The sequence below is a fragment of the Anarhichas minor genome, unplaced genomic scaffold (assembly GCF_050575085.1).
Source record: "Anarhichas minor isolate MPS153535 unplaced genomic scaffold, ASM5057508v1 ptg000040l, whole genome shotgun sequence".
In the NCBI taxonomy this organism is placed as follows: Eukaryota; Metazoa; Chordata; class Actinopteri; order Perciformes; family Anarhichadidae; genus Anarhichas; species Anarhichas minor.
The window spans coordinates 3,912,638-3,924,919 of NW_027466486.1; the positions used below are offsets into that span (position 1 = coordinate 3,912,638).

The 12,282-nt window shown below is 39.2% G+C and overlaps 3 gene segments (V, D, J or C); 1 reads left to right on the forward strand and 2 right to left on the reverse strand.

The window, feature by feature from the left end:
- The window catches only part of LOC142968697 (Ig kappa chain V-III region MOPC 63-like), a 75,294-nt gene that overhangs the window by 35,205 nt on the left and 27,807 nt on the right, over nucleotides 1-12,282 (forward strand).
- LOC142968708 (Ig kappa chain C region, B allele-like) lies at nucleotides 456-2,333 on the reverse strand. The segment is given in 2 exon segments: nucleotides 456-1,019; nucleotides 1,878-2,333. A coding segment is annotated over 1 exon segment (312 nt).
- Nucleotides 9,145-11,020, reverse strand: LOC142968704 (Ig kappa chain C region, B allele-like). The segment is given in 2 exon segments: nucleotides 9,145-9,708; nucleotides 10,565-11,020. A coding segment is annotated over 1 exon segment (312 nt).

Here is a 12,282-nt window from a genome sequence, read left to right on the forward strand (position 1 = left end):
CTCCCTCAGTCAGACTGCAGAGACTCTGAGCTGTAACAGCAGGAACCGACTGCAGCTGCTGAAGAGGAAGAGACTCTGACACAGACCACTGAGCACAGAGCTGACAGTAACCTCACCAAGCACTCACTACATATTCACACTAATAATTCAAGAAAAGCATTATTTTAAATGTAATGACACCACTTCATGTTCTGCTTATATTTACTGCTCCTCTATCACATATTCACAAAATCCTTTTTATTTCATCATGATACAAATATGAATTATTTCCTTTCTTGTATTAATATCTTCTTTTGAGTTCATTTAAAAAAAGAAACAATCAAATAATTACATTAATATTCACATGATGAATCCAAAGTTTTTCATTTCAAACAGAGAGGAGCATCATTTTAAAGTTAATAAACTATTTAATTTCTTACTCCTCTTCATAAGATAAAAGACCAAACACTTCATCATGTTATTCATCAGTGAAAGCTTTTATTAGCAACAACATCAATCATTAACATGACAGTTATGAAACACACTCACATCTAGCTGCTGAACATTACTCTCTAAGTTGTTGTTGTCCAACACTTTACAGCAGTGTTGTTCTCTGCAACACAAAGCTTTAAATTACAAACTGATATCGATCAGAGCAGCAGGTGTGCTCCTCCTGCTCCCCCCACACAGAGCTCCCGTCCTGGGCTTCAGCCTGCTCCTCTAGCCCTCACACTGGCTCCTGTGGAGGGACTGGGTCTGGCTGTGGTCATGATGGAGGACCCTGCAGGAGTACAGCTCTCCTTCCATCCAGCGCTCCCGGCTCAGGCTCAGGGTGCTGCTGCTGCTGTAGCGTCCGCTCTTCTCCTCCTCTGAGCTGCTCAGGACCCCCTCTGTCACCTCCGTGTCGTCCACCTGCCAGCTCACCACGGCTCCCTGAGGAGAGTAGCCAGACAGCAGGCAGGTCAGCGTGGCCGAGCCCCCGGAGAGCTGCTCAGAGGAGGGGGGAAGCAGAGAGACCGAGGGCCTGACCATGGGGCCAGCTGGAGAGGAGAGCAGAGACACACAAGGAACAGATTAACGTCCAGTGTGGGACAGACAGCTATGAGACAGTTATGATACATGACAGAGGTTAACACCACTGTGGGTTAGCTGTGTGCTGTGATCAGACAGAGGAGAGGAGACGTGGGAAGAAATGAGGGTTCAACAAACTAAACTAAATGGTGAAACCTAATTATATCTTCTACTGTGGCACTGATCACTAATCACTAAAACTTATAGAAAAATATACAACATGACTTAGATGTTAATGTAATGGACAAGTTCAATTAATTAACTTTACATTAAATGTTCATATCTTTAATATTATGTTTGATAGAAAATATTTCATCCCGTAGATGATTTTCTTGTTGAAAACAATGTAACATCTGTAAACAGTTAAAGACTTTGTCGTCTGTTTCACTTCCTTTCACCGCTTTAAACCAACGAACTGTGAACGCAAACTGCAGCGACGCTGAATGTACAAATAAACTCACTCATTAGTTTTAAAGGCACATTAGATTTTATATCTAACGGCTGTTTAAATGTTACAAATTAAAATAACATAGATAACATGGTCTTTTCTGAATGTCAAAAGATAGACAATATTTTTTACTAAACTTTGTGAAACACATTTAATTGGATAAAATATACATATTTTTCTGATCATATGTCACAATAAACATCATATATGAAACCAAAAGAATATTAATCTCTAAAATATGACATTATCCAAGCTTAATAGATGGCAAAAAATATCCAAAACATATAAATTATCCAACATAACTGTGTTTCATTACATTCTGATGAAAAAGTTAGTATAACATTTCATGTTGTAGAAATTATGAATCTGGTATACTTACAGTAAATGATGAGTTTGGTTCCTCCACCAAAAGTGTACCACAGTGATACAAACTCATTAAGTGGCCGTACAAAAACCTCCTGCTCTGTGAACAAACATCTATCCTCTGAAACACTCTCTGCTTTTCATAACAATACATAACAATACATAACAATGCATAACAATATATATTTTCTTGAGTCTAAAATGTTTTTCTAATGATATGGATTAAAATGATCATATAAATTAAATCAATTATTACATTTTTCTTGACTTTTCTAAACCTGACAGAGAAACAATTACAGTCTCCGTGTAACAAAGTCATTTTTTCACAGTTTTATATCAGTTTATGGTTAAATGAACTTGATTCTTTTTAATATTGATAATTAACAAACTCATATTAATCAGAATTTAAATGTGTTACTCATGCAGAGTAAACCCTGTCAGTAAATGAAATGCAGACAAACACACACATGATACCAACCACAGTGAAAACAAACGTATCCTTAAATCCTCATCTGCTCTTCTCATATAAACATTTTCTTTTATTCCATTAAGATCATAGATTGTGTTAAACTGAGCAGTATTCCTCCTGGTTTTGTGTCCCACGTTGCCTTCAGTCTGTTGAGAGCAGAGAAATCATTTCCATAGAGAGGAGGCTTTGCATCGTCAGCTGATCCTCCAGTGAACTCAGAAGCTTTATAGTCCTGTGAGTTCAACACTGCAGGACTCAGATCTGTCAGTCAGCACAGCAGGAACCACAACCACCATGACTCTGATCACCATCCTCATCTGGACGCTGGCCTGCTGCTGTTTCACAGGTTCATTCACTCAGCAACTCTTCAAACATGACGTGTTGCCTTTTCTCTCATTTATTTCTGCTGATTAATGAATGATTTGTTTTTGTCTGCAGGATGCAGCGGTCAGGTGACTGTGACTCAGCCTCCAGTAGTGACATCTAGTCCAGGATCCACTGTCACTCTCACCTGTAAGACCAACCCGGCTGTTTATTCAGACTCTTACAACGGTCAATTTATGTTCTGGTACCAACAGAAATCTGGACAGCCTCCAAAGCTCCTCATAAGATTTGCCAGCACACGTGAATCAGGAACACCAGCTCGGTTTAGTGGCAGTGGAAGAAGCTCTGACTTCACTTTGACCATCAGTGGAGTTCAGAATGAAGATGCAGCAGTTTATTACTGTCAGAGTTACCACAGTAACCCTGTGTTCACACAGTGATTTATAGTCGTACAAAAACCTCCCTCAGTCAGACTGCAGAGACTCTGAGCTGTAACAGCAGGAACCGACTGCAGCTGCTGAAGAGGAAGAGACTCTGACACAGACCACTGAGCACAGAGCTGACAGTAACCTCACCAAGCACAAACCTTATTGTGATCTCTGCTTCTCACCTCAAAGTATTATTTTCACAATTGTCAGATTGCAGCAGGGACGTCTTCTTCCTCAGCTTTGGTTGCTGCATTATCAGCCTGACCTTGGTTCAGTCAGACAGCTGCCTCGAAGCCAATCACACCTTTTGTTTCTCATTTATGGCCAAAAACTATTTTGCTTTTGACTCTGAAGCCTTTGTGTTTAGACAAACTACTGACTGTTCTTGTGTCTCTGTCCCAAACCACAGCGTGACCTGTAATATTATTTGGTACATTCTAAGAACCTTTTAGCTTTTAGGGATTGTTATCCCTTAAAATGTGCCGATTGACAGTGAAAGCATGCAGATGATGAAGCATACACACATCCTGAGTCACTTACATCAGATTGCCTGAGTCGGAGTTCAATCCCATGTTTCCATGTCCCGACATCTCCAGTCAGTGTCTTTAACCACTGAACCATTTCCAGCACCGATCAACCCAAAGAACCAGACCGAGGAAGAATATCGGACTGAATCTGTAGAAACTTTATCTCCATCATCTTGCAGAGAAACAAAGTTTACAGACTTCACACTGAAACGGATTCACGCTGACATTATATATGATTGTAATTATTCTGTGTGCACTCAGTACATCTTATATGTTTCTGATAGCTCAGCTGATTGAGAAGGAATTTTACAGTCTGAAGGTTGTTGGTTTGAATCCCTCCTGGACTGAATTGTCTTTTCCTTCTGTCAACCCTCAGAGGCCTGTTTCATAAAGGTTTCTCTTATTGTGAAAAGCCTGTCTTGAATGAGCCAAACAAACTGAACGAGGATCAGTCTGTTTCATGAAGACAATTCATCAATTTTCTCAGAGGAGAAAATCAGTCCGAACTGGACAAAAGCTCTCAGAGTGACACATGTTTGGTTCTTTTTTTGGAGGAAGAATGAAACTGCTGTAATGTATCAGAGCAGCAGAGGAGTTTTAACCTTCAGCTGCTGCTGATGGAGATCACACTGATGTTTAGGGAACACTTGATGGAACTATTCGTATTCAGAGATCTTTTTGACAAAAAGCAGAATCATATTATTCATTCATCCATAAACACAACTTTGGGATGAAGCCCTGACTTTGATTGAAATTGAAAGTCTCTTTAAGGGATTGTTACCCCTTAAAAACCTTAAACCATGCAGATAATCCATTAAAAACCCTCCATAGGAAAGATAGAATTGGCTCAAATAAAAATATAAACCTTAATTGGCACATTTTCTCATTTCTCATTTTCATTTTTCATTTTCTCTGCTGGAAGGGAACTTTATTATATTTGATCTACCATAGGAGTATCCAGAGGACTCTATTGCTGCGTTTATTTTCAAACATGATCAGACCTTCTGAGTCCGTCAGTGTCATAGATTGGCATACATGATATTGAGAAGAGCTAAGGACCAAATACAAAATCAATGTCATGTTAATCTGGAGTTGTTGTGAACCTGGAAAGCCAGCAGAGGGCAGACTGCGTCTAACGAGCGTAAAGGCCTTTGGGACAGTTTACAGAGACAGAACCAGCAGAGAGAAGAGGAACAGAGAGTCAGAAGCTTCTTCATGCTCTTAATCAGTCCACAGAAAGATGTAGCCTCCACTTACTCCACCTCATCTCTCCCTTTCAGTTTCACAAGGACAGATGTGTGTTTGCCTTCTTAAATGTATTTTGCATTATTTGAATGCATCACTGCTCCTCACAGCTTTAAGTTCTCATGTCACAGAAAGTCTGAACTGTTTTCATGCACTCACACTGAAAACTGCATCAGGATGAAGTTGTCAATGATTGTCATGTTGGCTTTTCTGTGTCAGGGTGAGAGATTTTGAAAATGTATCTGACATTATAGGAATATTTTATGTGTGGTTCAGTTTCTGTCCTTTTCATGTTTGGATCCGGTTTTCTTTCTGTCTTTATTTTCTTCTTAATATTATAATTTGCACTAATGCTCCATGTTGTTGAGATATCCAACATTTCTTCTGAAGGTCACATTTCATTTTTCCCTTCAGAGACTTCTGCAAACAATTTTCTGACTCAGACTGACAAATCCAAGTCTGTCAGTCTTAGAGGGACTGTGACCATCAGCGCCACAGGGAGTTCAGATATTGGTGCTGATCTCAGTTGGTACCTTCAGAAACCTGGACAGGCTCCCAAACTTCTCATATACAAAGCTTCAACTCTCTTCTCTGGAACTCCGTCTCGATTCAGTGGCAGTACATCTGGTTCTGACTACACTTTAACCATCAGAGGTGTTCAGACTGAAGATGCTGGAGATTACTACTGTCTGGGCGACCATGGTGGTGGAGTGTTCACACAGTGATTTAGAGCCGTACAAAAACCTCCTTCAGTTTGATAGAAGTGAAAACGGCCGGCTGCAGGTGCAGAGAGTTGGTGGAGAGACTGTGATGAGGAGAACTGGTCCAGTGAACACGAGAGTCATCAAGCAGAACCACCATGCATCTAAATAAAACTGAAACAAACTCACAGACGCTCTTCTATACACATTAAAACTAAACTTATATTCTTGTCAGTTCATTCAGTCTCTTTATGAATAAACTGGGGAGGTTAGATTATTGTTGGATCATAGCCTCTGATATTAAAAACAATCCTTAACTGTAGAGCTAATGAAGGCTGCTTATAACACTATAACAACAGTCCAAGAAACAAAATATCTATTTCATACCTCTTATCAGGTATATCAGGTTACTGAAATGATCATTAAGATATGTTTTTAAGTGAGAATATATTATAAAATAAATACAAAGACACTGAATCATTATAATCCACAGTTTTATTTATAGTTAAATGTCCATGTCACATTTTTGATTAATCACCAGTTCATCTTGGAGTGAAAACTAATCTATAATTCAGTTTAATTTGAAAAGAACATAAAGAAGAATATGCAGAAGATCAGTATCAGAAAGCAACATACACACTAAAACACTGAGTAGAGAGCTGTGAAACAGAGGAGATCTGTAGCTTCATCCAGATCTCTATCAAAGAAGCAGCTTCATTTCCACACAGGAAGTGTTGCTGAAGCTCTACTCTGAGCAGAGGTCAGGGTCCAGGGTTTGAGTGACAGGGCTCTGTCCATTCAGACTGGCCTCACAGCTCACTGAGCCAGCCTTCCTCCACTGGTCTGCAGGGAGGCTCAGGGTGCTGCTCCAGCTGTAGTGGCCGTCCGTCCCCAGGACCTCCAGGCTGCGTGACACCCCTGAGGAGCTGCTGCTGCCCCCCACCTTCCAGCCCAGACTCCAGGCTGAGGGGAAGCCCCCGCTGGCCAGACACACCAGTGTGGCTGTGCCCTGCTGCAGCTCCTCTCTGGAGGGGGGGAGGACGGTCAGGGTGGGCCGCACAATGCCCACTGGAGGAGAGAGAGGGGGGATGAGAGAGAGGGGAGAAATGATAAAAGAATAAGAATGAAGGCTTGTAATAAAGATAAAATAACATCCTGTTAATTTCTTATATTTGTTCAAATAAAACAGAATAAGTTGTGTTCCTGTTGCACTCATAAATCACTCCGTATCAGACCATCGGCCACATGATTCAAGTGTAAATGTAACTAAAAAGGTTAATCGATAACGATTACTGAAACATCTTCGTATGTTTTATAATGTTTGACAGAGAATAACTGACAGTTTAAAAACTCATGTGAATACAGTTAAAACCATCGTCATCTGTTTCTTTCACTTCCTTTTCACTACATGTAAAATGAATGAACCGTGAACACAAAGATAAGCTGCATTTACTGATAAAATCATGTGTTGAACAGGAATCCACATCACATTTTAAATCATCAAATTATTTGATATTTTCAAACTAATTGATTAAAAAAAATTCTAATATATGTTTTATATTATGTACATGTTTTGAGAATGAAAATTCTTAATTGACCAAATGTTACTAATATTGAATACTAAGCATGCAGGCTAAAGTTTCAATGAAAATAGAACATTATATAAAAAATATATGAGTTATTTAACCTCTCTTTAAATTAAATAACATGCAAGAATGAATAATTTTTACATTTCCGTAAAGTTTCTTCTCAGTTTGTGAGATCAGCTTGATAAAATAACAAAAAATAATGAACAACCTAAAAAGACTGATCTTGATCTGAGTCTTGTACAATATTTGTTTTAAGTTATATTTAATATATATTGTTATAAAATAGAAATCTCTGGTACTTACAGTCAATGATGAGTTTGGTTCCTCCACCAAAAGTGTACCACAGTGATACAAACTCATTAAGTGGCCGTACAAAAACCTCCTGCTCTGTGAACAAACATCTATCCACTGAAACACTCTCTGCTTTTCATAACAATACATAACAATATATAACAATACATAACAATATATATTTTCTTGAATCTAAAACGTTTTTCTAATGATATGGATTAAAATGATCATATAAATTAAATCAATTATTACATTTTTCTTGACTTTTCTAAACCTGACAGAGAAACAATTACAGTCTCCGTGTAACAAAGTCATTTTTTCACAGTTTTATATCAGTTTATGGTGAAATGAACATGATTCTTTTTAATATTGATAATTAACAAACTCATATTAATCAGAATATAAATGTGTTACTCATGCAGAGTAAACCCTGTCAATAAATTAAATGCAGACAAACACACACATCATACCAACCACAGTGAAAACAAACGTATCCTTAAATCCTCATCTGCTCTTCTCATATAAACATTTTCTTTTATTCCATTAAGATCATAGATTGTGTTAAACTGAGCAGTATTCCTCCTGGTTTTGTGTCCCACGTTGCCTTCAGTCTGTTGAGAGCAGAGAAATCATTTCCATAGAGAGGAGGCTTTGCATCGTCAGCTGATCCTCCAGTGAACTCAGAAGCTTTATAGTCCTGTGAGTTCAACACTGCAGGACTCAGATCTGTCAGTCAGCACAGCAGGAACCACAACCACCATGACTCTGATCACCATCCTCATCTGGACGCTGGCCTGCTGCTGTTTCACAGGTTCATTCACTCAGCAACTCTTCAAACATGACGTGCTGCCTTTTCTCTCATTTATTTCTGCTGATTAATGAATGATTTGTTTTTGTCTGCAGGATGCAGCGGTCAGGTGACTGTGACTCAGCCTCCAGTAGTGACATCTAGTCCAGGATCCACTGTCACTCTCACCTGTAAGACCAGCCAAGCGGTTTATTCACACTCTTTTGTTGGTCAATATATGTTCTGGTATCAACAGAAATCTGGACAGCCTCCAAAGCTCCTCATAACATATGCCAGCACAAGTGAATCAGGAACACCAGCTCGGTTTAGTGGCAGTGGAAGCAGCTCTGACTTCACTTTGACCATCAGTGGAGTTCAGGCTGAAGATGCAGCAGTTTATTACTGTCAGAGTTATCATGAAATAAACAGTGCTGGCGTGTTCACACAGTGATTTGTAGTCGTACAAAAACCTCCCTCAGTCAGACTGCAGAGACTCTGAGCTGTAACAGCAGGAACCGACTGCAGCTGCTGAAGAGGAAGAGACTCTGACACAGACCACTGAGCACAGAGCTGACAGTAACCTCACCAAGCACTCACTACATATTCACACTAATAATTCAAGAAAAACATTATTTTAAATGTAATGACACCACTTCATGTTCTGCTTATATTTACTGCTCCTCTATCACATATTCACAAAATCCTTTTTATTTCATCATGATACAAATATGAATTATTTCCTTTCTTGTGTTAATATCTTCTTTTGAGTTCATTTAAAAGAAACAATCAAATAATTACATTAATATTTACATGATGAATCCAAAGTTTTTCATTTCAAACAGAGAGGAGCATCATTTTAAAGTTAATAAACTATTTAATTTCTTACTCCTCTTCATAAGATAAAAGACCAAACACTTCATCATGTTATTCATCAGTGAAAGCTTTTATTAGCAACAACATCAATCATTAACATGACAGTTATGAAACACACTCACATCTAGCTGCTGAACATTACTCTCTAAGTTGTTGTTGTCCAACACTTTACAGCAGTGTTGTTCTCTGCAACACAAAGCTTTAAATTACAAACTGATATCGATCAGAGCAGCAGGTGTGCTCCTCCTGCTCCCCCCACACAGAGCTCCCGTCCTGGGCTTCAGCCTGCTCCTCTAGCCCTCACACTGGCTCCTGTGGAGGGACTGGGTCTGGCTGTGGTCATGATGGAGGACCCTGCAGGAGTACAGCTCTCCTTCCATCCAGCGCTCCCGGCTCAGGCTCAGGGTGCTGCTGCTGCTGTAGCGTCCGCTCTTCTCCTCCTCTGAGCTGCTCAGGACCCCCTCTGTCACCTCCGTGTCGTCCACCTGCCAGCTCACCACGGCTCCCTGAGGAGAGTAGCCAGACAGCAGGCAGGTCAGCGTGGCCGAGCCCCCGGAGAGCTGCTCAGAGGAGGGGGGAAGCAGAGAGACCGAGGGCCTGACCATGGGGCCAGCTGGAGAGGAGAGCAGAGACACACAAGGAACAGATTAACGTCCAGTGTGGGACAGACAGCTATGAGACAGTTATGATACATGACAGAGGTTAACACCACTGTGGGTTAGCTGTGTGCTGTGATCAGACAGAGGAGAGGAGACGTGGGAAGAAATGAGGGTTCAACAAACTAAACTAAATGGTGAAACCTAATTATATCTTCTACTGTGGCACTGATCACTAATCACTAAAACTTATAGAAAAATATACAACATGACTTAGATGTTAATGTAATGGACAAGTTAAATGAATTAACTTTACATTAAATGTTCATATCTTTAATATTATGTTTGATAGAAAATATTTCATCCCGTAGATGATTTTCTTGTTGAAAACAATGTAACATCTGTAAACAGTTAAAGACTTTGTCGTCTGTTTCACTTCCTTTCACCGCTTTAAACCAACGAACTGTGAACACAAACTGCAGCGACGCTGAATGTACAAATAAACTCACTCATTAGTTTTAAAGGCACATTAGATTTTATATTTAACGGCTGTTTAAATGTTACAAATAAAAATAACATAGATAACATGGTCTTTTCTGAATGTCAAAAGATAGACAATATTTTTTACTAAACTTTGTGAAACGCATTTAATTGGATAAAATATACATATTTGTCTGATCATATGTCACATTAAACATCATATATGAAACCAAAAGAATATTTATCTCTGAAATATGACATTAGCCAAGCTTAATAGATGGCAAAAAATATCCAAAACATATAAATTATCCAACATAACTGTGTTTTATTACATTCTGATGAAAAAGTTAGTATAACATTTCATGTTGTAGAAATAATGAATCTGGTACTTACAGTAAATGATGAGTTTGGTTCCTCCACCAAAAGTCCACCACAGTGATACAAACTCATTAAGTGGCCGTACAAAAATCTCCTGCTCTGTGAACAAACATCTATCCTCTGAAACACTCTCTGCTTTTCATATAAATGCATAACAATATGTAACAATACATAACAATATATATTTTCTTGAGTCTAAAACGTTTTTCTAATGATATGGATTAAAATGATCATATAAATTAAATCAATTATTACATTTTTCTTGACTTTTCTAAACCTGACAGAGAAACAATTACAGTCTCCGTGTAACAAAGTCATTTTTTCACAGTTTTATATCAGTTTATGGTTAAATGAACTTGATTCTTTTTAATATTGATAATTAACAAACTCATATTAATCAGAATTTAAATGTGTTACTCATGCAGAGTAAACCCTGTCAGTAAATGAAATGCAGACAAACACACACATGATACCAACCACAGTGAAAACAAACGTATCCTTAAATCCTCATCTGCTCTTCTAATATAAACATTTTCTTTTATTCCATTAAGATCATAGATTGTGTTAAACTGAGCAGTATTCCTCCTGGTTTTGTGTCCCACGTTGCCTTCAGTCTGTTGAGAGCAGAGAAATCATTTCCATAGAGAGGAGGCTTTGCATCGTCAGCTGATCCTCCAGTGAACTCAGAAGCTTTATAGTCCTGTGAGTTCAACTCTGCAGGACTCAGATCTGTCAGTCAGCACAGCAGGAACCACAACCACCATGACTCTGATCACCATCCTCATCTGGACGCTGGCCTGCTGCTGTTTCACAGGTTCATTCACTCAGCAACTCTTCAAACATGACGTGCTGCCTTTTCTCTCATTTATTTCTGCTGATTAATGAATGATTTGTTTTTGTCTGCAGGATGCAGCGGTCAGGTGACTGTGACTCAGCCTCCAGTAGTGACATCTAGTCCAGGATCCACTGTCACTCTCACCTGTAAGACCAGCCAAGCTGTTTATTCACACTCTACTTATGGTCAATATATGTTCTGGTACCAACAGAAATCTGGACAGCCTCCAAAGCTCCTCATAAGATTTGCCAGCACACGTGAATCAGGAACACCAGCTCGGTTTAGTGGCAGTGGAAGCAGCTCTGACTTCACTTTGACCATCAGTGGAGTTCAGACTGAAGATGCAGCAGTTTATTACTGTCAGAGTTACCACAGTGGTGGAGTGTTCACACAGTGATTTGTAGTCGTACAAAAACCTCCCTCAGTCAGACTGCAGAGACTCTGAGCTGTAACAGCAGGAACCGACTGCAGCTGCTGAAGAGGAAGAGACTCTGACACAGACCACTGAGCACAGAGCTGACAGTAACCTCACCAAGCACACACTAAAACACATTAATCCTTTAACAACTATACACAACATACAATATATAATAACACACCCTCTTCGACTTTTACAATGTAATAGGCATTAAAACACATCATGCTAGAGATTCATTATGTTTTAAATCTCCCCAAGGACAAAACATTACTCGCAATAGAGTATTTGTAGGGCCTGTTTACTCAAATGCTGAACGGAAGCACACATTTGATCCACTTACCTTGAGTATTTCCACTTGCACTTAAACTTCTACTCCACTGCATTTTATTGCGAAATATTGTAGTTCTCACATTTGTTGTACAGCTCTATACACGTTTGCTTTAGTAAGTTTTTGAATGCAGGACTTATATTGGAGTTGGA